The sequence below is a fragment of the Stenella coeruleoalba genome, assembly GCF_951394435.1.
Source record: "Stenella coeruleoalba genome assembly, chromosome: 20".
NCBI classification, from domain to species: Eukaryota; Metazoa; Chordata; class Mammalia; order Artiodactyla; family Delphinidae; genus Stenella; species Stenella coeruleoalba.
The window spans coordinates 27689601-27715333 of NC_137166.1; the positions used below are offsets into that span (position 1 = coordinate 27689601).

Sequence of the window (25733 nt, forward strand, 5' to 3'; positions counted from 1 at the left end):
ATATCAAAAAAACAAAACAACCCAATTAAAAAATGGGTGGAAGATCTAAATCGACATTTCTCCAAAGAAGACATACACATGGCTAAAAAGCACATGAAAAGATGCTTTGGGCTTCCCTGGTGGTGCAGTGGTTGAGAGTCCGCCTGCCGATGCAGGGGACACGGGTTTCTGTCCCGGTCCAGGATGATCCCACATACCGCGGAGCGGCTGGGCCCGTTAGCCATGGCTGCTGAGCCTGCGCATCCGGAGCCTGTGCTCCGCAACGGGAGAGGCCACAACAGTGAGAGGCCCGCGTACCGCAAAAAAAAAAAAAAAAAAAAAAAAGCTCAACATCACTAATTATTAGAGAAATGCAAATCAAAACTACAATGAAGTAAGAACTCACACCAGTTAGAACGGCCATCATCAAAAAATATACGAACAATAAATGTTGGAGAGGGTGGGGAGAAAAGGGAATCTTCCTACACTTTTGGTGGGAATGTAAATTGGTACAGGCACTATGAAGAACGGTATGGAGGTTCCATAAAAAACTAAAAATAGAGCTACCATATGATCCAGCAATCCCACTCCTGGGCATATATCAGGAGAAAACCATAATTTGAGAAGATACATGCATCCCAATGTTCACTGCAGCTCTATTTACAGTAGTCAGGACATGGAAACAACCTAAATGTCCATCAACAGAGGAATGGATAAAAAGGATGTGGTGCATATATACAATGTAATATTATTCAGCCATAAAAAAGAATGAAATAATGCCATTTGCAGCAACATGGATGGACCTAGAGATTGTCATACTGAGTGATGTAAGTCAGACAGAGAAAGACAAATATCACACGATATCGCTTATATGTGGAGTCTAAAGTAAGGGTACAAATGAACTTATCTACAAAACAGAAATAGAGTTATAGATGTAGAAAACAAACTTATGGTTACCAGGGGGTAAGGGCAGGGGAAGGACAAATTGGGAGATTGGGATTGACACATACACACTACTATATATAAAATAGATAACTAATAAGGACCTACTGTATAGCACAGGGAACTCTACTCAGTACTCTCTAATGGCCTATATGGGAAAAGAATCTAAAAAAGAGTGGATATATGTATATGTATAACTGATTTGCTTTGCTGTACATCTGAAACTAACACAACATTGTAAATCAACTATACTCCAATAAAAATTTTAAAAAAATGTTAAAGGTAAATTAATAAAAAAAATACATATCTATATATACACACCAGATTGTGTTTTAAAGAAATCTCTGGATGGAGGAATTACATGAGATTTTGGTTTCATTTGCTTTTTACCCCTATTTTCCAAATTTTATAATAAACTTAAGAAATCTTTTAAAAAATCATTTAAAAAACAAACAAGACAGTCTTTGCAGACAGTACCTCTATCTTAATGCTTTGTTAAATGAAGAAGTGTTGGGACTTCCCTGGTGGCGCAGTGGTTAAGAATCCGCCTGCCAATGCAGGGGACATGGGTTCGATCTCTGGTCAGGGAAGATCCCACATGCTGCAGAGCAACTAAACCAGTGTGCCACAAACTACTGAGTCTGCGGTCTAGAGCCCGCAAGCCACAACTACTGAGCCCACGTGCCACAACTACTGAAGCCCATGTGCTTAGAGCCCGTGCTCCGCAACAAGAGGAGCCACCACAATGAGAAGGCTGCGCACACTGCAATGAAGAGTAGCCCCCGCTCACCGCAACTAGAGAAAGCCTGTGCGCAGCAACGAAGACCCAACACAGACAAAAATAAATAAATTTATAACGATAACAAAAAAATATCAGAAAAGTATTTTTTAAAAAAATGAAGAAGTGTTATGTTCCTTTAACCTGCAAACCCTTAAAATGAGGGCTTATGTGGGCTTTGCAGGTTTTTTCCTTTCCACACTATTAGTTAATTGAGAAGCTGTCCCCTCACAGCAAGGGTCAAATTCCTGCTCTCTTAGCATGCCTGAAAATTCAGTTTACATCTATAATGCTGATTGTGGCAGGAAACAGAGAGAGGGCAGCTTGGAGAAGAAGCTGGGCTATATCCCCCATCTAGCTCCAATGCTGGGAATAAAATTTTTCCGGAGGTTCCATCCCCTACCATATGACTCTATATCTTCAGAACAAGGCAGTGCACCAGGAGGCCCCTTGAGAATACTACCCTCTGGTGCAGTGGTGCTGAAGCAGGGAAGCCCTGTTTTCACTGTATTTAGTTGGGGGTAAACACTCACCTTAAATTTTTTGGTATAAGTGTTTAACAAATCAACTGTGGCTCTAACTATGCTGTTTGAATCTTTCATTAATAAATGTTTTCATGGGTCTAGGGCATTTAATATTGCAAAGCAGTTGGGAAAAAAAACTGAATTGGGCAAAAAAGATCATGCTGTTGATAAGATATATTCTTGCTAAAATCCTAGAGCCTTGATTGAGAGTCCTGGCCCTGCAGCATCCTGAGCCTGATGTCTGGAGAAATGAGGCTGGGCAGAAGTGTTTGAGGCTAACAGTACTCAAGTCATCTTTAAAAGCTGCCCTAGAGAGCCCCGGAATGTGTCCACTGAATAGTGCCAATTCTCTGAAAATAACCTTATTTTATTGGCATTACAATTTCAGTGTCCTCAATATCTCCACGGCTGCTTTGATTTAAGACATATACCCAGAGAGGAAACTAGAATTCATATTAATCTTAAAATGATCATTTCCCCACTAAATTAAGAATTTTATAGTCTGAAATGTTTTGCTAAAGGAAGGGCTCCATCAGAGGTGAATATCAGGAGTACGGTTCACATCTATGGTAGGGGATACAAAAGCTAATATCCCTTTTCACATTTACTCTTTTTCCATTAAAAGATTTTAAAGCCTAACATAATAAATGCCTCATCATAACCAGATGTCTTAACCTAATTAATAAATTCATGATGAAGAGGAATGAATACCTTCTTTCCAGCAGGGGTGTTGGTGAGGCTTACTTCTGGCGTTGTACCAAATCAGCTGCCTGCAGCCATCGTATGCACAGGAGTATTCGTCGTCCCCAATGCCGTAGCCTTCCTGGAGGGAGAGAGGGCCCAGAAGATTAGCAAGGTTCTGCCTGCTGTGTTCCATTAACCTGGTGGCTAGAATTCTAAGCTTTTTGGATGAAGGGAGAGAGGCTACAGTTCTTGGAAGATACCAAAATTCTGACATAGAGTCAGAATAGAGTGTGACTTCACCAACAAATTTTTCCCAAGTTTCACATCTGTTAGTTCATTTAATTCTCATGAACCACCTTAAGGCTGGTGGTATTATATTCCATCTTAAGAGGAAATAAGGCTCAGAGAAGTCAACCAGCTTGCCCAAGGACATGTTACTAAAAAAGTCAAGTTTGGACCCTGGAATTTTCTGATTCCAAGGCTGGTGTGGGCAAACACCTTTCTTTCATGTAGTACACTTCAAAACACCCACATGCTCAGAGATTTCAAAACTGGAGACAACAGAAGGTTATAGTGGGTAATCAGCTAACAGGTATTCTGAGATATCTGAACATCACACAGGTCCTTGGCAGCTTCTTTTATTAGTTCCTGCCTTTTAATTATTTCACAATTATTTTATTGTTAACATAAAAGGGGAGGTGGGATCTTAAGAAATTATTTTGAGCACTTATAAGAAGAAAATAGAAAATACAGAGGAAACATGCAGATCAGACAACTGCTATCTTTAAGGCTCAATGGTGAAAGATTATAGTAGAGAAAGGCATTGAAAATGTGGGCTGAATCCAAGTAAGATCTCAGATCCTGGTGATGGTCTGCTTATTCTATGCGACAATGCAGTGAGGAGATAGATTGGAAAAAGGGCTCCAAGATGCTTCTTGACTACTCGGACCACAACATACTGAATTTGGATGAGTGTTCTCCAAAGTGAGGCTTCTGAATTAGCTTCTGAATGCACTATTCAGACTACTCAAGAGTTAAATGAGCTTGCATAAGTTCTCAGCCTAAGGCCGAGAAGATATTCACCAGTCTATTAGAAAAAACACCTTGCTATTCCTTTCAAAGCCTGAACAAATAAGTAAAAACTTACTTTTTATTTGTGGAGTGTTGGGGCATAGGCAAAAGGCAAGCAATTCTTTTCTATCTTTCCTTTCTAATGTCCTAGGAAGTCCTCCACTGAACACTTGAAAGAAATTCCTAGAAGATTCCCAGCCACCAAGAATTGGTTAAGAGCAGACTTTACCATGCAATGTCTTCTATGCCTGGATGAATTTCACAGTATTGTGGCATTTGGAGACAGAGGGGGAACTCTAATCATTTTAACCACAGATCAACTTCTACAGGCTAAGAAGTAGGTGCCTCTGCTAAGCAGAGATACACTTTAAAAAGCCCTTTGAGCTCACATACCAAAGAGCAGTCCAGATGTACTACACCCTCTTTCAACGTGAAAACATTCCCAGTGGAACTATAACTATGGTCTCCATCAGCTGAGGCAGACAAATGAGAGAACAGTGTAGCTAGCTTGGTACTTGGGGTGATTATTTTGATCTGTATGTTCTGGTCACGTATACTTTAGTAATGGCAACATTAATAAAAACAAACAACAAAAAAGCATTTATCCACAGTTTGTTGTTTACAGAATATATTGACTCCTTCCCTATGTGGTGGACACCATCCTTTCTTCTGCTGTCCAGTATCCCTACTACTTCCTGCTACGGGAAATGTAATGAAGATACAATGTCCTGCCTCCTGCTCTGGAGATGGAGGGGTAAGATGTGACCTTGGCCAACCGGACCCTCCCATCAGACACCTAGTGTCTGTGACCCCACATGGAGGAATGGTTAGGACCTTTGTGGCAGCAGTGTTGGCATCCTAGTCCCTAAAACACTGGCTGTTGTACTTCCTGTGTCTTGGCCTCTGATGCTGCCTTGGAGCCTGTCTGGTTCTCAAACCCCTCAATAGTCTGGGAGCTCCCAATAGGCTTCCAAGTCATTCTTTTTCTGTTTAAGATAGCAGAGTCATTTTCTCCATGGCAAGAGGCTTCAACAGGGAAAGAAGCACGGGCTGCCTTGACCAGGGTTTGAATTCTTCGCCAGCAGTTGGAGGCTAGGTGACTTTGGGCAAGTTTCTAAATTAATTTCTTTGAACTTCATTCTCATCTCTAAATGGGAGAATAATACCTTCCCAAACTCTCAAAAAGATTAGAGATGAGTATGTGAAAGACCTGTCACATGGCAGATGCTCATGAAAAGGCAAAAGATATTTTAGATAAGTCAAAATGCACCCTTGGAGACTTGCTCCTCCCAAACCCCCATAAATATATACAAGATAACTATTCTCTAAGTGACCTGAACAAGAACTATCCTTTAGCTTCTCAGATTAATGATCTATGTCCAAGCCCAACACTTTGACCATCTTTTCAAAACCGAAGCCCAAGCAGTAGGAGTTAAAATAAGTCTATGAACAGACTTCAAAGTTTTAGAAACTGCATGTATTCTAGGAATGACTTATTCCATAAAACCACACCCTATCTGTACAGGCAAAAGGATTCAGAATCACCAGAACAATGTCCATGTGAAGCAAAGTTGTAAGTATGGCAACATCATTAAAATCCTACATTTGGGGAAAGATACATCAGACTTCACCAACCAGTACTTGAATCAGGGAAAAATGTTTCATTTTTGTTTTTTAAAGAAAGAAATTAAGTCTATCAAGCAATCTGGAGGGTAGGAAGATAGTATGTTAAGCCTCTTAACTTGAGAAGCCAAAGTTTTTGCAACTATATGGCAGAAATTAGTTTCACCCATCAGATAAAATTATCCAGCTTCATTGGCCACTAAAAAAAAACAATCTGCAACATTCAGTCTCAAATATACTACACTCAGACCTGTAGTGTGCTGCCAAATTAGGAGAGGCACATTTTATATCGAAGCTTTCTCCCGAGAGGATTCCACATTTCTTCTAGTTCCCAAACAAATCTTTACTTCCAAATGAGACTAGCGACTTCTCTGAGACTCTCTCAATTTTCAAATGCAAAGAACACAACTATTGTAGAATAGGAAGGGGACTGAATTCTAGTCCTAGTTTCTTTTTGTCCCAGTCTTAGTCTCAGTCTTCTCATCTGTGAAATGGAAACTGTGACAGTAAAAACTGTTGTGGGAATCGGATGATAGGCTCTAAAATGAAGGTGCTCTGGAAATTAAGATTTTTTTTTAACTCCTAAAAAATCCTCTTGAGGACATCATTTGGGGCAGGCTGTCAGTGTAACTGATACTGTCTTCTTTAAATTAGTGCCCAAGTTGGGCACTAAAAGACTAACTGGCATCGTTCTCCAGACCCACTTACTTCTGACTACATGGTGTCACAAAAAAGCCCCATTCTTCCAGGTTTTAATTAAGGCCTAGAGGACTAGGAGGCGCCGCATCAGGGAAGGTTCCCAACAAAGCAATGGCAGACTGGGGTCCAGTTTTCCATCCTGGACAAAAATCCAGACCTGACCTCTCCCTGGGCCCTCTTCCTCCAATTTGTCTCTTTCCAGCAAGGAGTTTAGTAAAATGCCATGAACAATTCCAGGATGCTGTACAGCCTTGTTGAAAGGGCACTTTAGAAACTAGCTGTATGGGATGGGAGGCTATTATTTAGATTAACATAAAAAAAAAAATCTAAGGGACTTTTCCCAGCTCAAAGGGTAAAAATCATATGTCCACAAAACATTCCTGATCAAAACTGGATTAATTCCAAACAGCTTATAATATGACTATGAGAGGAAAGCCGATTGGGTTGGGCATTAGAAGGGTATAAAGTGACAAGAAATTAACATTCGTAGGAAAGCGAAGAACCCCAACCTCTCACACCCAGGTAGAGGCAGCCCAATTCTGCTTCCTCTAGTGGACTTAATTTTCCCTTATAAATTACAGCTTTGTCTAGCAAAAGATAAATACTGAATACTGAAAACAAATGTGCCTACTAATTATAAGGTAAAAGTAAGAGGAGTCAAGACAACATTTAGTATTTTATGAAAGGAACAGAATTCCTACGAAGTTCCTAAAGCTTAAACGCAAGGTAAAAACCATCACTGGACCCAATATAAAAACTGAGCCAAACATGTGGCTGGGGCTGGAGCAGAGCCTAAAAAGAAAAAGAGGGGCTTCCCTGGTGGCACAGTGGTCAAGAATCCGCCTGCCAGTGCAGGGGACACGGGTTCAAGCCCTGGTCTGGGAAGATCCCACATGCCGTGGAGCAACTAAGCCTGCGCACCACAGCTACTGAGCCTGCGCTCTACAGCCTGCGAGCCACAACTATTGAAGCCTGTGCGCCACAACTACTGAAGCCCGTGTGCCACAACTACTGAAGCCCACACACCTAGAGCCTGTCCTCCACAGCAAGAGGAGCCACCCCAACGAAGAGTAGCGCCCCCCCGCTGCAACTAGAGAAAAGCCCACGCGCAGCAACAAAGACCCAATGCAGCCAAAAACAAAATAAATTAATTAATTTTTAAAAAAAAGAGGAAAAAGAGCACATCTAAACTCTGGGTGGAAGATTAACATGAACTTAAAACTTGAGGGGAAAAAAACAGCTGACGGGCAATTTCACCTGTGTTTTCCTATTTCTAAATCAGTTTAGAAAACCACTGTTAGGGATTTGGCACCATGTGATTCAGCCCAAGGAACGATTATTGTGCAAAACTATCTGAAAAATGAGTATCCGCCACCCACTCGCCAAAAAAACTGCTGCTGCTCTCATCCACACAGGTCTCCAAGGTACTCACATGATTGAGAAACTTGCTGTCTCGTGTGGCCCAGCCGATCTGCATGACACCAGAAGTGACCACTGTTACTTCGTAGTACCACACCCCAGCATCCACACAAAAGGTGCAGCGCACACTTTCAAAAGAAGAGGCATCACAGCGAGCCTGGCAAAATCAAAGAGCATGGAAGTCCACCATCAATGCCTGAAGACCACCAGAGATAACCAATGGCTCAGAAGGTAGAATCTATTCTTCCTCATTAAAGCTCCTGGTGGACTACTGTCTTCTTCCCTGTGCATTCTCAGTGACAAAAAGTACAAAACCGAAGGAAGGACACTCTATTTTACAGTTTAATTTCCAGGGAGTTCCAGATTGAAAGGATTGGAAGACCTCAAAGTAAGAATTAGAGAAGGCTACTGGCTTCATTTTTAAGTACTTACAGAGCTTTGCTCTTATAGTAGAATCTTTTCCAAATGCATAAACATTGTACTTGTTAGGGAGGGAGATGAGGGAGAGAAGGATATTGAAGTGTATTAGATGGAGTACCTAAAAATAATCTGAAGCAGAAAACTACATAAAGCATTTGGCAAAAAGATGTAAGATCAAAGAACCTATTTGCAGCCATTCTTCAACGGCTCTTTAATCTTGACATGTCTAGTGCCTAACGGTACCTTCCTGTATATAAGCGGCTCTTTCATTAACCTTCACCCCCAAATCAGCAACATTTTCAACATAAAGGGAGAAGGTGAAGCTCTAGACTGAATACAATTGGTTATGCAGGGATTTAAAAAAAGGAAGGGCCGGGCTTCCCTGGTGGCGCAGTGGTTGAGAGTTTGCCTGCCGATGCGGGGGACACGGGTTCGTGCCCCGGTCCGGGAAGATCCCACGTGCCACGGAGCGGCTGGGCCCGTGGGCCGTGGCCGCTGGGCCTGCGTGTCCGGAGCCTGTACTCCGCAATGGGAGAGGCCACAACAGTAAGAGGCCCGCATACTGCAAAAAAAAAACAACAAAAAAAAAACAACAACAAAAAAAGGAAGGGCCTCTTTTAGAAACACTAGTCTTTGTACCTTTAACTGCCTAAAATGGCAGAGATGAAAATCAGACATATTTAAACCAGTCAATAAACATTATAGCATGTACTATATGTATAGGACCATGTTAGATATGAAAGAGTAAATAATATCCCAAACACGCTCTCTCCCACCACTTCTACCTCTAAACACTCTTTGCGTATGTAGAAAATTTCCATCTATTTTGCAAGGATTGCTTTTGTTCAGAACCAGGGCAGGAAAATGAGGACAAGATTTTCTCCCCAGAATGGTCCATCTATGGAAGCTTTACCTCCAAGCCATGAGGCGAGATCTTCAGGTACTCACTGACATCGTTGCTATTTAGCATGGCCTTAATGCTATTCAAGTCCACTTTCTCATAGGTCAGCTGCCTACCTTCTTTTAAAACTGCAAAAGAAAAAGTGGGCACATTTCTAAGGCAGGCTGTTGTGGAGAAAAAAGCTACTGTCATCGCTAGTTGCCATTCTAGTTAAGAAGTGGAGGTGCTCATAAATGGCAGAATTGATAGACTTATAACCTTAACTTTGCTGCTACACTGCCATATGAAGATTAATTAAGCAAATGCTAGTAAAAGCAGCACTGCTAGGTTTATATTTCTGTTCCCTATAGTCATTATTTTGCATGCAGCAAAATCCAAATGGTACTTTTTCAGAATTATTCTTTAACTGGCACTACACAGGCTGGGCACTGAGCTACTCCCCATAATGCTGCAGTAGGAGCAGAGGGGTCACATGTCCAACTGTGCTTTCGCACAGTGCTACCTGTGGGAGGGGGAGTGAGGATAGAGCAGTAATATAGTTTTAGTTCTTGCAGCTCTTGGAGGAGAAAAAGAAAATTTGGGAGCAACTCTCACGGTATAGGTAAGACATGACTTGAGTTTTGAAGAACAAAGTTGGGACAAAGAGAAGAGTAAAGAGGGAATTCCAAGTGAGGGGAACATGCCCAGGGGTAGGAATGATTGGGAACTGCTTGTAAGACAGTGAGAAGAGGTTGTGTTGGAAAGAGTTGATTAGACAGTAGCATCTGATTAATGGCCTGGATGCAGGAGGAAACAGGGGACCAGTAAAAGTTTTCGAACAGGAGAGTGCTGCAATTAGAAGCATTCCATCTAATAGTCTGAAGAGTCCCTAGACTCTTTACTTTACTGCTAGAATATAGCCAACCCACCCAGTAGAGGACCTTATATGGAAAAACTCACACTCACTGTCACAAAACAAAGACCTGTGATCCTATTTAAGAAGTGGATTTGGAAATGAAAACAGGCATTTTAATACAGGACAACTCCTACTTACAGAGATTGTCTAAGCTCCACTGGGCACAGAAACCAACTTGACGTTTCAGATAATCAGGATCATCAGCCCAGGACTCTAACGTGACAAGCCGGTCACTAATACTGGATTCAGATATAGTCAATTTATTTTCACCTGTTGGGAAGACATAAACCTTAAATTAACCATGAAAGAGTAGGATGATTTACTGGGTAGATTAATGGAGGGAAAGAGTGAGGAGAGACAATTAGAGAATCTGGAAACTATAATAATGACAAAGCCCAAGAGCTCTATTTTCTAGAAAGTAGCAATATGATCACTAAATTTTTAGCTATAAAAAGTGGGTAATCACGGTCACCAAGTTTTGATTCTTTATATATATATATATATATATATATATATATATATATATTTCTTTTTTAACATCTTTATTGGAGTATAATTGCTTTACAATGGTGTGTCAGTTTCTGCTGTATAACAAAGTGAATCAGCTATACGTATACATATATCCCCATATCCCCTCCCTCTTGCGTCTCCCTCCCACCCTCCCTATCCCACCCCTCTAGGTGGTCACAAAGCATCAAGCTGATCTCCCTGTGTTATGTGGCTGCTTCCCACTAGCTATCTGTTTTACATTTGGTAGTGTATATATGTCCATGCCACTCTCTCACTTCGTCCCAGCTTACCCTTCCCCCTCCCCGTGTCCTCAAGTCCATTCTCTACATCTGCGTCTTTATTCCTGTCCTGCCCCTAGGTTCTTCAGAACCATTAAGTTTTGATTCTTTAGGTGAGAAAACTCTTGCCTTTGTCACTGTTACATCTTACTGGCTTTGAGATGTTTACCCAGACAAATCAGAATGTATGCATGCTTCTTATCTATTTATTTGGCTGTGCCACACGGCTTGAGGGATCTTAGTTCCCCAACCGGGGACTGAACCTGGGGCCACGGCAGTGAACGCCCAGAATCCTAACCACCAGGCCACCAGGGAATTCCCCAGAATGTATGCATGTTTGATGGGGTTCAAAAGCATCAGCTCATCCAGTAACTATGAAAAATAAGATTTTTAACAAGCGATATAGATCATTAATGTAAGAAGTCACTATACCTACTTGTCTGTGCAAACTTTTCCAGTGCGATAAGTGCAAAAAGCATGACTGTGGGGTGGGACTGTAATTTCTGAAAGACAACAAAAGGTAAAAAAAAAAAAAAAAAAATCATTGCCCTGCAGAGGTGGCAAGTTATCAATTTCCTCTTCTTACCCAATGTGTGCTAGATTTTTTTTTGGAGCAGTAGGAGAAGTTTTACTCATTCAAGTCCATGATTATCCATTTGCTAATATTGTTAGTAATAAACCAAGATAGAGTCTCTTAAAACTTATATTATTTTCTTGAAGTTACTGTGTTCATTTATAGATATGGAAATTTCAAAAGTATCTTATTGAATGTACTATGTTATTTTACTTAGTATCATTTATATATTAAAGCTTTGTTAAATAAAATCATGCTGATTCTTATATTCCTTTAAGCAAGCCAAACAGAAGCCCAGAAATATAGCTTAAAAATGGCTTTTTATTCAGAACCCTAAAAGGAGCCATTCATCACTACCAAGTTCCAAATTTATAAATAATGAAATTAACAACTTATGGCTTCATTTTCAACCTGTTCTCTGAAAGGAATTCTACAAATGCTGATGGTAGGTGGGATAGAGCAACAAGTGAGCTCTTTCAGTTACATTTAAGTTCATGTCACATGTGTTCACATTTGAAGGAAGGTCGAACTGCTTAACATCATATCTTCTCACAGCCATCCTTCCCCACAGCTATGCTAGGTGCCTGCAAAAGAGCTCTAGAACAACAGATGATTTCCACTCACTTTTCTGGTGCCCAACTGGGTTCTGCAGAGCTCATGTAACCATTGCCCTTCCCTGCTGCAAAGCCTGTTTAGCACCCTGCTTCTTGCCACATCCATCCTCATTCCCTCTGTCTGGTTTTTCAGGCCCTGAGCCCTCCCCACCTGGCTACTAAGTCTATGTCCTCCTGTCTCTGAACACTGTCTTCTGATCAGATAATTCTCTGTAATATGCTGGGAACATGGCCATTTCTGGCTCTGGGCTTCTGCCGGTGATGTGCCCTTAGCTAAGAAACCCATTTCTTCCTCCTGTGTGCACAAACAAATCCTAGCCCTGTGGTGTGACCCAGCTGAGGTCCCACCTTCATCAGGAAGTCTGCCTCCCATGACTCCCAGCCCCCTCCACCCGTTTCTCCCACCTCCCAACCACCTTCTCAGAACCCTTGGCACTTGGTCCGAAGGAAGCTATTTTGCCCTTGATCGTATCCTGTCATAAAATGGAGGCTAATTATCTTGTCTGAGTAGTTTTGTTCCCCTAACCAGGAAACTGCTTGAGGGCAAAGGACTGTTAGACTACTTCTGTATCCCTACAGTGCTTACTTAGCATAGTGTTAAGTGTTTTAAGTACATATCATATAGGTCCTGAAAAAAAGGGTCTTTCAGATTTTGAAATAAGGCCAACGCACAGTAGGCCTGAAAAATAACTTTAAAAAACATAGACCAGTCAAGACTGCAGTCAAGCAGTGTGAGAGACCCGATAGCACAGCCTTGGCAAACCACAAGCTTCACAGACGATATATCAAATACTCAACAATAGTTTTAAGAGCAGTAATGGTGGGAGGGATGGAGGAACAGAGATTTATATACACTGGGAATCTGACCTCACAGTTTCCTGTTGGAATGCCGTGTAATTTTGTTTCCACTGCGGAGGTTCCTACTACCATTTGGCAGACTCTAAGGACGCACACAAAAAAAGCCAATCATAGCACCTATCTTATGACTAAATTTAAAACCAGACCAACTCAGCTGTTTTTGCTTGCAATAAATTCCTATCCTGCCCTTACTTTTTTTTAAACACAGGAAGGAATAGATAAACACTCAGGAAACACCTGCAAATAAAATTTATAGCTGATTCCATTCTCTGTGCCAGTGGCTAAGTGGGCAATTTTAGAAAAATGCACAATTCTAGATGACTAAGAATAACTAGCTTTGATGTCTCACTTACCAGACACTGTAGCAAATATTCCAGTATTCCTGGGCTAAGTAAACCTATACTTGCAGGACCTAGATGAATACAACAAACACTGGATATAATTAAACGTGTTACATTATTTTGAATTTGTAACTAATACCAATAAAATTGTAGAGCTCTTTTACAAAGTACTCTCATGTGCATTATCTTATTCAAACCTCCTGCTTAAGGCAGGGAATAGTACTATCCCCATTTCACAGTTGAGCAACTGAGCCCACTCCTGAGACACACTCCTGAAGTGACTTACTCCAGGGCACTTGGGGAGCACATGGTAGAGGTTGAACCAATACCCATGTTTTGATTTCTAATCCATTGTTTCTTCCACCATAAATGATGCAACTAGCTGGGTTATTCACCTATACTTTGATGTTAACTTTCGTAAAATGGGTAACATTCACAGACAAGTAAAAAATCTGCTTGTCTTCTCAGGAATTGCTCCAATTTAAAGTTCCTTTTCTTCCTCCCCTACCAAGTATGTCTCTATTGCCTAGCTAAACTTTATAAAGTGTGTGTATATGTATATTACATATTACATACAATCTTTATCATATGAGCTTAGCCTTTTCTCTTATTTTTAATTTTAAAGCAAATAAGGAAAACTTTTTCTTTTAAATTTCCCTCTGAAAGTCCTCAAAGCTAAATTAGTTTGCATTTACCTCTGTGGCCTTGAGTAATTTTTTTCCAGTTAGACCCTGCTGCTCAATTTTATTTTATTTTTTTAGAGACACGTCTTTGTGGTAAAGCAGGTTTGATCAAAGACCTGCAGTGCCATCTTCCCCTTGATGTTAAACAACTTAAGATCTTCCTTGATGGAGCTTCCCAGAGTTACCTGCTAGTTTCTCAGCCAAGCAGCCTAGGACTGCAGATGTGTTCCTGTGTTTGGCAGGATGACCTGAGTCCTGGCAAGCCACTTCTCCATTTAAGTTGAGAATTTCAGTCAATTTCTGGAGTGCATCCTAAAAACAAAAATGTACAAATGGATTTGATAAATGTATTACTTAGGTTTTTTTTCCTCAAGGTAATTCTTTGACACAAAAGCAATAACCATGTGTTAAATCAACTCAGAATGACCATACAAAAATGATACAAAATAGTCACAGGATACCATTATTTTTTTAATTTTTATTTTATTTATTTATTTATTTTTGTTTTTTGCGGTACACGGGCCTCTCACTGTGTGGCCTCTCCTGTTGCGGAGCACAGGCTCTGGACACACAGGCTCCGCGGCCAAGGCTCACAGGCCTAGCCGCTCCACGGTATGTGGGATCCTCCCAGACCGGGGCACGAACCTGTGTCCCCTGCATCGGCAGGCGGACTCTCAACCACTGCGCCACCAGGGAAGCCCAGGATACCATTATTGATGAGAAATATTATTTGATCATCCTGAAAGTTTTCTTAAATGAATTGCTAGATTCCATTTCATTCAAAATGTACCAGTTGTATCAAATATATGCTATATACTCGAGTCGTTAAACAGACTAAGTCCACCCAAATGCCAGTATGATTGATAACAATAGGGCCTAGTGATACTAAAGTAAAAAGTTTCTTACAAAATTTTTTTTTATCAATCAAGAACAAATATCACCAGAATTTTATTGAGAGTTTTTTTTTTTTTTTTTTTTTTTTACGGTACGCGGGCCTCTCACCGTTGTGTCCTCCATGGCTCACGGGCCCAGCCGCTCCGCGGCACGTGGGATCCTCCCGGACCGGGGCACGAACCCGCGTCCCCTGCATCGGCAGGCGGACTCCCAACCACTGCGCCACCAGGGAAGCCCATCACCAGAATTTTAAAGGCAAAGACTTTAAAAGACTAGGCAAAGGTCAATTCACCAGTGACAAGGCCAAAGACTTTTCCCTCTGTCCATGTTTTCCATGTTAGGCCCAAATGTCTGAGGCTTTAAACAAATGAAAGATGCCAGAATCCAAAATTTTAAAAAAAGGATTCCATAGACCATATGGAATAAGGCAATGAAAGTTAGATACTTTCAGTCTACATAAGGGATAATCAAAGTTATGCCGATATTTAATATGTTTAAGACTCAAAAGTACTTTTGGTATAACAGTGTTTTCTCTTAATAGAAAATGTTTAAAAAACTTTTGTTATGAGGAAATTGTTTGGAGAGAGAGAAGAAAATCAGCTCAGCAACTGAACATTCTTTTCTAGTTTCAAAGATTGCCAGTTCAGATATAAATGCTTCCAATTTTAACATTTTTAAGATTTTAAACTAAAGTTTTAGAGTAAGCTGTTGACAGAAAGAGGATGTAGCAATTTATTAGTAATAAAAAACAAGTTTACATAATGAAATTAACATTAAATAAAACAGACCCAAAATATATAAAAAGAAATGCATTATATCAAATGTTCTTTGTGGTCATTCATCCTGTGTTTAAGTGGAGATGTCAGTTTCATAAAAGATAAGTATTAACTTACTTTAGTGGGCAATGGACATTCATCTAGTAATAATGTTATAACAGCTGGTCCCAGTGGATCTTCCAATGGAATAACTCTAATTAAAGACTGGACAACGTCCAACCATCCTTCATCTAGGAGCAAATCAAGAAGATTATACGATGGAGCCATATTTTAAAAATGTGAATATATAACTTACAACACAAGATGACTTCACATTAAAATAGAAACACTCTTGGAAAACGGAAACATCCTATAGCTTTTAAGCAGCTAGTATTTGGCATGGACATGGTCATCAACTGCTAGTCATCACAGTAGAGACAAAGAATCCTAACTTACAGGAGTCTGGTGATTTGGGGGTATCTTTATTTGAACAACATTTAAGCTATGGTTCTGGGTTCTCAAATTATGATTAAATAGTTTCCAGCATCTTATTTATGACATAGGAGTTAACTGAGAAGATTAAGTATCTGAAACAGTTGGCTCTATTTTCAGAATGACATTTAGGAAATTGAGGGACAAAAAAATTATCCTCCCCATTCTAGAAGAGTTATAGTCGAAGATCTGTCAATGCCAAAAGTAATTTTATTTTAATAATTTTAGTGAGATAAAACCATTACTGAAATATGCAGCATATACTCAGGATATAATACAGTGCTTATTAATTATTGTCCTTATACAAGAAAATTTCCATAGACTAGGGGTTTTTTTCTTCATCATATGTGTTAAGTATTTTTGAAGTGTTTTATTAAAAAAAAAAAGTGGCTACACTTCTTCATGATCATTAATTAGGAAGTATTTTAAAAAACTTTAAAAATACCTGTTTCTGCCATTTCGTGCAATGTAATCATTGAATAGGGAGGTTCCTGATCACTGAAAAACAAACATTCAAGACATCAAACTTGAAGAAATGAGAAATGACAATTTCAAATAAAAGTTCAAACTGGAAGTGTGGGGGTAGGAAGAGAAAGAAATGTACATTAGTGAGCGTAGAGAAAGAGATGGAGGAGACAACCAGAGCTATAATCTATAAGGACAAACGCACACCACGTGTGCTCATTTCCAAGGTTACTGTCTATGATGGCCCACAAATAAAATGGGCAAAAGGGCACATGAAAGGACCACCATGTAGCCTGAAGTCAAAGCATGGGACTAATACTGGAGCCCAGAGCCCACTTTCAGCTTTACCTCTAGTGGCCCAATGCCAATAGAGACAAGCCAGGGAGGACAACATCATCTTCCTCACATGTACCTCAAAGAATCACCAGGAATGGAGATGACAATCCCAAATGAGGACTTACAGAAGCAAGGGCCTATGTAACATCTTCATTTTTAAGTGTTCTTCTGGTAAATATCACTATGTGCTTAAACTTCATAAAATGGTGTTAGAAGAAAAAGAAACCAAACTTAAGCTACTTAATCTTCTAGTCACTGCTCTAAAATGGCATTTTCCCCTTAATTCAGTGGACTTTCAAACTGTGATCTCAGGAATCCAAAGAGGTGCTTTAGGGGAACCTTTTTTTTTTTTTTTTTTGCTGTATGTGGGCCTCTTACTGTTGTGGCCTCTCCTATTGCGGAACACAGGCTCCGGACACGCAGGCTCAGCGGCCATGGCTAACGGGCCCAGCCGCTCTGCGGCATGTGGGATCTTCCCAGACCAGATCAGGGCACGAACCCGTGTCCCCTACATTGTCAGGCGGACTCTCATCCACTGCGCCACCAGGGCCCCTAGGGGAACTTTTAATAATGAATGAAATATTTCCCATCAAACAATGATAATCTAATTATTTAAGGAGTATATTCACTGCTTATTTGTTTACATATCGTGGCTCTCTGTTTCACTGTGAAAAAAAACAAAAACAAAAACGATTGTCTTCAATCTTTTAATCCTCAGAATAACCTTGCAATATGCGAATTACTAAATTCATTTCAGGTACTCATTAGGTGCCTGTGTTTGACACATCCTGTGCCTTTTCATAATAAGGAAAAATTCTTATTTAAAAGAATTGTCTTAAATGATATAACTAACGGATACAAACGTTGCTCTGGGGCAATCTGGCAATAATGAAATTAAGTATGCATATACTCAACAATGCTAGAGAAGTTATTACACAGGTGCATATGAGGTTATTTGCTGCAATGCTATTTGTAGGATCAAAAAATTTAGAAGTAGTGACCTAAGTGACTGTCACCAGATTATATGATAACAAAATATAGTACTTTTGAGCATACAAAGGAATACTCTGTAGCAGTCAGAAGCAGTTGTAGCTTTATATACAGCAACATAGGTCTCAAATATAATGTTGAGAGAAGTTAAAACCAAACAGACTTCTCTGTTATGTAAAATTTAAAAATCATACACAAAACAATATTTATAAACTTCCTATACAGACATAAACAAACATATGCCAGGCATATTGGAAGAACATACCTTAAATTCAGTAGAATGATTACCTACTGATATTTGGAGGTGGGTGGTAAAAAGGACAATGGGATTAGGGAAGAAGGGCAAACTAATAAAAATATGACAAGATCAGTGACCAATAACGAATATGAGCACCTGAATTCTATACAGACACACTTAAAGGACATACACATCCCTACATTCAAAAAAACAAGATAAAATTCTTTGTGGAACAGAAATAGAGCAGAAACTTCTGGTGGAAGACAAAAGCTAAAGTCATAAGACTACTGGGCTCTGGGTCAAGAACTAGACAGAGGTCCAGGAGCTTTATGCCTGCAAGGCAGGTAATGGGGACCAAAACCCCACCCGTGCAAGTGATGGAGCAGACTCACCAAATAAAGTGGGAACAGGGTACTGCTCTCAGTGAAAGGAGTTGCAGAGCTCTGAATGATAATCTGAGCTGCAACCGGTATAAACCTGCAAGTCTCTGGTGACAGAAAAAGGCAAAGAAAGCCATGCAGCAGGACCTGGGCTTCTTACAGTAGGATGGGAACTCAGAACCACCACTTTTAGGTTCAGCTGTGGACTGAAGGTCCCTGAGACCCAGATGGAGACAACAAAGGTGACAGAGAGAAAGGGAGAAAAAGACAGGGAACACACACACACACACACACACACACACACACACACACACACACACACACACACACACACACAGAGTGAGGAAAAAAACTTCCATCAGGAGGAGCCTGCAAATTAAAATTCCAAAGTCATGTGAATAACATTAATACCATTAGCAATCTGAGGGTAAAGTTACTACCAAAAAAAAACAAAGCAAATAATCAAACTTCAAAATGATTTTAAAATAAGTGTATTTCAAGTGTATTTCCTATAGCAGGTCTCTCACTATGCCATTAAGAACTGTACTGTCCTCTCAAATCAAGGTCATCCTCTCCTAAGTAACAACGAGAGAGGAGAACAATAAATATAGGTCATTTTATAATTGTGATATCTGCATACACCCTTTTACATATATTCTTACTAAGCCCATCTGTCCTGTCTTTTATGTTTAGTTTTAATAGCCTTATAAACTTCGCAGGTTAAGAAATTCTTTTCTTTAGCAGTTTTAAAAAAATAAGCTATGTAACTATGTTTACAAACTGTCTGAACCCCGTTTTGCCATTATATTTTCCAACATGTCCCTTCATACTTGCTCTGCATCTGCCTAATTTTTCCATTCTCAGAAGAGTTTTAACTATAATTCAGTACAAACAGGTTTAAGGTAAAAGTTAGGCTGTTATTCAAGTGTACACTACTTGCCTCACATAAGTGGATTACATGCTTTAGCAACAAGTTTTCTTATAATTTGTAATATTTTCCTGAAGCTTGGAATTAAAGCTCCTCCTGCTTTGCCCCCACACTCTCTTAATCACCCTTTTAAAAAATACAGCAAAGTCTATTCTGTACCTGTTTTTCCAATGGGCTTAAGTAACACTGCTGTGGTTTACTTCCTTACTTGGGAAGGACAACTTTTCATTACAATTTCACAGCACGTTTTAAATGTCACTGTGAAGACACTTTACATAACAGCTTCTAGACCCTTGCTTGAATTTAGAGGATGTAAATGGCATAGATTTATATTCAACAGATATTTCCCACAAACATATAAAGATTACATTAAATTAATTCAGGTACCAGAACTACTTCAAAGGCAGGTTTTAGTAAACTTAGGGAGGCCTTTCTGAATTGGTTATGGTGAATATTTGTAAGAACTACCTTCCCCCAGCATGCTCTATGGCAGATAGAAAAATATGCAATATAAATTTATTTCTATGAGGAAAAAAAAATACCTCAGAATAATATGCACAGGTATACCTTGCTTTATGCTATACTTTCTCAGGAATAAACAAAACTGTGTTTTTATAAATGTGATTATCAAATATTTAGATACTTAAATATATACTAGCTGACCCTGAAGCAAAAAGAACCCAGATAGAACTTTTAAAAAAATACTGTCTTCTATTGAGCAATTGTTACATGCAAGGCACCGTACTAGATGCTTTATATATATTTTATCATGATAATCCTTGTAAGAAAGGTATTATTCTCCTTTTATAGATGAGGAATCTGAGGCTTAAAAGAAGTAATTTACTCAATGTCATGTAGCTAGTTAAGGAGCTGGCCTAGAATTTGAACCTTTGTCCACCATGCTTCTAAAACTTACTCCTAACTACTGTGCTATAGGGTTAAGTTAAAATATTTTTTTCAACTTGAACAATGCCCTTTAATTTCACTGTTATTCAATCTGGGATTTCGTACTTAGACAAAGCAGAGGGGAAAACAAAACGGGTACAGGTGTGTCCTGCAGTTTCTTTTAATTTACAAGCTTCCCAAATGGATCTAAGAGGGCCAACTGAGGGATAAAAAAGAGGGAGAAGGATGAAAACTCTCCTTGACTTAAGTCCTTCCATTGCCAACGGAAGTTGCATGCAGCTATGCTCTTGGTAAAACAACTCATCTTGAATCCCTGGTCAGTGGAGTAGATAGTCAAGCAAGATAAGAGTGAGTCTTCGTGAAACCATTACCTCTTGTAACTTCAACACAAACTCACTCCATACTGACTACGTTCCCTAATAAAGATCATAGCTTTAAATAGTGTTTTCTGCTACAGAAATGTTTACACATTTCCCAACAGATGTACATGTTAGCAAGTAAAAACATCAAACCTTATAATTTACTCTGCCATCAGAGGAGAAATAAAATATTCTCCCCTTGCCCTATGAGCAACAAGGCTTGGTGAATATATCCTAATGAACGGAAGAAGTCCAAAAGTTATGGTTCCTGGCAGAAGGCTTTTCATTAGATAGGAGGTGACCGTGAGCCAGATACTTACTTATCTACAAGAGTCCGTATGACTGCCAGTGTGTCCAGCACTAGTCCGTCTACATTTTGTTTCTTTCTCCTTGGCTCGTGAGGTCCTCGGCCCCTCCTTGGTGGCCGAACAGGGTCCCGGGGTTGGCTCCTCATGTCAGCAGTGGGTACTGCACTGTCGGCCTGCTGCTGCTGGGTGTCAACGCTGTCTTCTGCTCCACTGTCGTCTCGGCAGATACAGGAATTACCCATGGTAGCAGTGGCACCTCTAGTCCCCAGGAAGCGGGCTATGTGCTCTTCAAGAGTCAACAGCAGACCCTGGCCAAGGCTTCTGCTCGCTAAGAACACAGCCCAACCAAAGATAATCATTTAGATAGTTTTCAGTTTTCCAAGTACTGCTGTCATAATCTGGATTTGAGGAACCTGCATCCTATTTGTTTTTAACAACTGAATGCTGAAGAAAGTTGCAGAGTTGATCTCCAACATTATCAATTACAAGGAATCCTGGTCATCCAGTGGCAGTTCTAAAAGAAAAAATGAAAAGGAAAATGAATAAAAGATTCTCGCCTACTCAATTACTCAAACTTTCCTAGTTTGATATTATAGATATTAGGATTACAGTGAAGAATCATCTTTGGTTTTTTTATAGGTTTCTGACGCAAAGAGGTGTCTTTATATAAGAATTAACAACCAGTGGTTCCTTTCTATCATTATAGTATAAAGATGATTGCTAAACTATATCCTTGTAAACCACAGGAGTTACCATAGATTAAAAAAAAAAAATCTCTATCGATACAGAAATACAAGAGAAGAATGTGTTCAACTGTTTTAAGGGCTCCTTTTGTGGATTAAAAAAAATGTCTCCTTTCTTAATTTAAGTGTATGAGAAATTTTAATATGTTTCAAATAAAAATATCTAATTACAGATGTTTGTCTATATGGGGAAGGATGGCTACATGTATATGTATGGCTGAGTCACTTTGCTGTACACCTGAAACTGTAACAATGTTGTTGATCTGCTATACTCCAATATAAAATAAAGTTTAAAAAAAGGACAGAAAAAAGTTATGATACCAAGGTGATAGCACCCACTTTATAACAAGAATAATAAAAGGACAGAGTGTTCTGTTTTTTTTTTTTTTTTGCGGTACACGGGACTCTCACTGTTGTGGTCTCTCCCGTTGCGGAGCACAGGCTCCGGACACGCAGGCTTAGCAGCCAAGGCTCACGGGCCCAGCCGCTCCGTGGCACGTGGGATCTTCCCGGACCGGGGCACAAGCCCGTGTCCCCTGCATCGGCAGGCGGACTCTCAACCACTGCGCCACCAGGGAAGCCCAGAGTGTTCTGTTTAAATTGCCCAAACTGCATAGATTTCCCATTTGGAGACACTCTTGAGAATTTACAGAAATCATATAAGTAGTTACAAAGTTTTTCTGTTATGTAAGCAAGACTCTGTTTTGGGGAAGGTAAATATATATCACAAGGTTACATTTTCACAATGATAAGTTTGTTGCACACAACTGCTACAAAGTTAAGAACAGGGATGCACCAATGATCTTTGTCTGAGCACCTCATATCGGGCACCAGGCTGGCACTGGGAGAATAAAGATGAACAAGATACAGTCCCCACCCTCCAGGAATTTATGGATGGCCATTCTCATCCCACACAGCATGTTTATCATAAAAAAAAAAAAAAGCCTAATGATAGAGCCAGCTCTTCATTAAGCTGAGGAAATCTGGTTACATGTAAAAAGAAGTAAAGATTCGGAAGCAGGAGACTAACGTGGGGCTGGTAGCAAAAAGTAAAAAATCATGCTGAGACCTGAAGACTAGGACCCATAAGGACACAAACAGACACATAAGGATTAGAGACTGGTAGTCTCTACTCAACATTTGGCTATTTATAATTACATCCTCATATCTTGAGCACTGGCTCAGAAATAGATATAAATAAAATAATTTAGTGGGATTAGAAACAAGAGAAAACTTATTTCTGTTATTTTGGACAGATTTGTAGTAAATTCTTTTAAATATTTGCCCAGTCTAATTACTGCTCATAGGGGAAAAATGGAAGGGAAAAAATATATATATAATATTTAATCTAATCTAATATGTAGAGAGGGGGAGGGACAGGGTAAGGGAGGGAGGGAAGAAGAGGAGAGAGGAGAGGCAATGGATAGACATTATCTCCCTCCAGACTACCAAGACAGCAATGGCTGAGCCAAGCAATATGACAGATGTTCCTGGTTCTCCCAACATAGTCAGGCTGTGTTCAAAATTTGGAGGTTGTACTTTAAAGGATGTGACTGAAGTATAGGTAGGAATATGATGCAGGGATTCAGCTGAAAATAACCTTTTAAAAGAGAACACAGTGGAAATTCCCTGGTGGTCTAGTGGTTAGGATTCGGCGCTTTCACTGCTGTGGCCCAGGTTCAATCCCTGGTCCGGGTTCAGTCCCTGGTTGGGGGACTGAGATCCTGCAAGCCGTGTGGCACAGCCAAAAATAAATTAAAAATAAATAAATAAATGAAAGAGAACACATTCTAAAACAGCAAGGAGTGGAAGTAATACCATACCATTCCCATCACTGCAGGGGCCAGGGTATATAATTCCCTCCAGAGGGTAGATAACCAAGAGATTTCAATGCTTAAAAGGAGACAGAAATCAGAAATAACTCTTTTAAAGGGTCCTTGGTATAAATTTCTGTTGATCTTATAAATTATGCTGGTTTCTGAGAAAGACCAGAAAGCAACATTTAAGAAGTGATGCTTTGGAACTTCCCTGGTGGTACAGTGGATAAGACTCCGTGCTCCCAATGCAAGGGGCTCGGGTTCAATCTCTGGTCAGGGAACTAGATCGCACATGCATGCTGCAACTAAGAGTTCGCATGCCACAACTAAGGAGCCTGAGAGCTGCAACTAAGACCCAGCACAACCAAATAAAATTTAAAAAAAAAAGTGGTAAAATCTCAGACAGCAAACATTAGGTTAAAAAAAAAAAGTGATGCGTTGGCCCTTCTCACAAGAAAGTTCACAGAGGAGGCACTGCTAGAACAATTTGGATGACAGGAGGTAAGAATCCAAGGTTTCTGGCAGGCCTGCCACTGGGCAGTAGCTTAGCTAATGTCACTTCCTTGAAATCTTAAATTATTAGATTAAAATTTTTTCATCCATTGATTTTTTAAAATTAATTTTTATTGGAGTATAGTTGCTTTACAACATCCATTGATTTTTTTTTAACATCTTTATTGGAGTATAATTGCTTTACAATGGTGTTAGTTTCTGCTTTATAACAAAGTGAATCAGCTATACATATACATATATCCCCCTATCTCCTCCCTCTTGCGTCTCCCTCCCACCCTCCCTATCCCACCTCTAGGTGGTTACAAAGCACTTAGCTGATCTCCCTGTGCTATGCAGCTGCTTCCCACTAGCTATTTTACATTTGGTGATTTTTAAAAAATAAAAAGTGAGAGGGAATTCGCTGGTGGTCCAGTGGCTAAGACTGTGCTTCCACTGCAGGGGGCACAGGTTCAATCTCTGGTCAGCGAACTAAGACCCCACATGCCGAAATGCGGCCCAAACAAGTAAACAAAACCAAAAAACATAAAAAGTGAATACATGTTCGTTTTATAGACCTAAATGCTGCAAAGGTCTTTTGCTCTTTTCTGAAAGGCTTTCTTCATAGCCCATTCCCTTCCTGGAGGTAACCCCTGCTAAAAGCTTCATGAATCTGTTTCCACACCTATTATTATGTACTTACGAACTGGCTTTAAAAAAATTAATTAGAACATCACCATATTTTCTATGATTTGCTTTTCCCCCCTTAACATCTTTCTATACCAGTATATATAAAACAACCTCATTCCGTTTAAGGCTGTACAGAAATCCATACTCTGGATTAACATAGTTTCTTAACCAATAGTCTATAAACGTCTGTGGCTAAGCCAGCTAATACTTTGCGGATGGCAGAATGTAGTGGTCCAAGATTTGATACAAGGGAACTCTACTTGGGAATGAACGCTCTATCTTCTGGGGAGGTGCTCTCAATGTTATCAGAGCAGGAGGGAATTCCACTGGCTTCTCTAAAGCTCCAGAACCTTTCCATGCAATCAGTATGGAAGTTGGGATGGACATGACATGCAAACAGTAGATTCAATCCAACATGACACATTAAATTGGAGAAGGCATACCTGAGGAAGGGAGACAAATCAGGTAGTAAAAATATCGGCAATGATTTGAGGATGTCAAGGTGAGGTCAAGTCTCAGAAAACAAAGCCCTGAAGGGGAGAGAACAGGGCATCCTATAAAGTTACAGTTTAATGCTAACACTTGTAGAGCTATTTAGAATAATTAACAAGAAACAATGTTGGGAGTGATTGTGAGGAAAACAGTGGGTTAAAAATAAGTTTACAGACATTGAAAAACCAGTGGAAAAGTGTGAGTCATGATATATACATGATCTGTTAGGATACAACTAACTATCCATGTAAGGGGAATGAGATTTGTATCACAAGCCATATTTGAAAATTCCAAATGGATGAAATTTTTTAATTAAAAAATAAATGCATAAGAAAGAAAGAAAGGAAGGAAGGAAGGAAGTTTGTTGGATCTCAAATTCTTTTTTTTTTAAACATCTTTATTGGAGTATAATTGCTTTACAATGGTATGTTAGTTTCTGCTGTATAACAAAGTGAATCAGCTATATGTGTATATATATCCCCGTATCTCCTCCCTCTTGCGTGTCCCTCCCACCCATCCCTATCCCACCCCTCTAGTTGGTCACAAAGCACCGAGCTGATCTCCCTGTGCTATGCAGCTGCTTCCCACTAGCTATCTGTTTTACACTTGGTAGTGTATATATGTCCACGCCACTCTCTCACTTCGTCCCAGCTTACCC

The 25733-nt window shown here is 39.8% G+C and overlaps 1 protein-coding gene across 3 annotated transcripts in view; it reads right to left on the reverse strand.

Annotated features, from left to right (window-relative positions):
* Positions 1–25733, reverse strand: part of RSPRY1 (ring finger and SPRY domain containing 1) — a 46948-nt gene that overhangs the window by 11590 nt on the left and 9625 nt on the right. For all 3 annotated transcript variants that reach the window (XM_079908749.1, XM_079908748.1, XM_079908750.1), the window contains exons 2-11: positions 20857–21358; positions 16380–16432; positions 15581–15693; positions 13979–14105; positions 13123–13181; positions 11160–11226; positions 10074–10205; positions 9053–9168; positions 7733–7876; positions 2935–3046 (exon numbers count right to left, since the gene is read on the reverse strand). In XM_079908749.1, coding sequence (XP_079764875.1) covers positions 2935–3046; positions 7733–7876; positions 9053–9168; positions 10074–10205; positions 11160–11226; positions 13123–13181; positions 13979–14105; positions 15581–15693; positions 16380–16432; positions 20857–21203 — 1270 coding nt within the window. In that variant the 5' untranslated portion in view covers positions 21204–21358. The remainder of the gene's footprint in view (positions 1–2934; positions 3047–7732; positions 7877–9052; positions 9169–10073; positions 10206–11159; positions 11227–13122; positions 13182–13978; positions 14106–15580; positions 15694–16379; positions 16433–20856; positions 21359–25733) is intronic.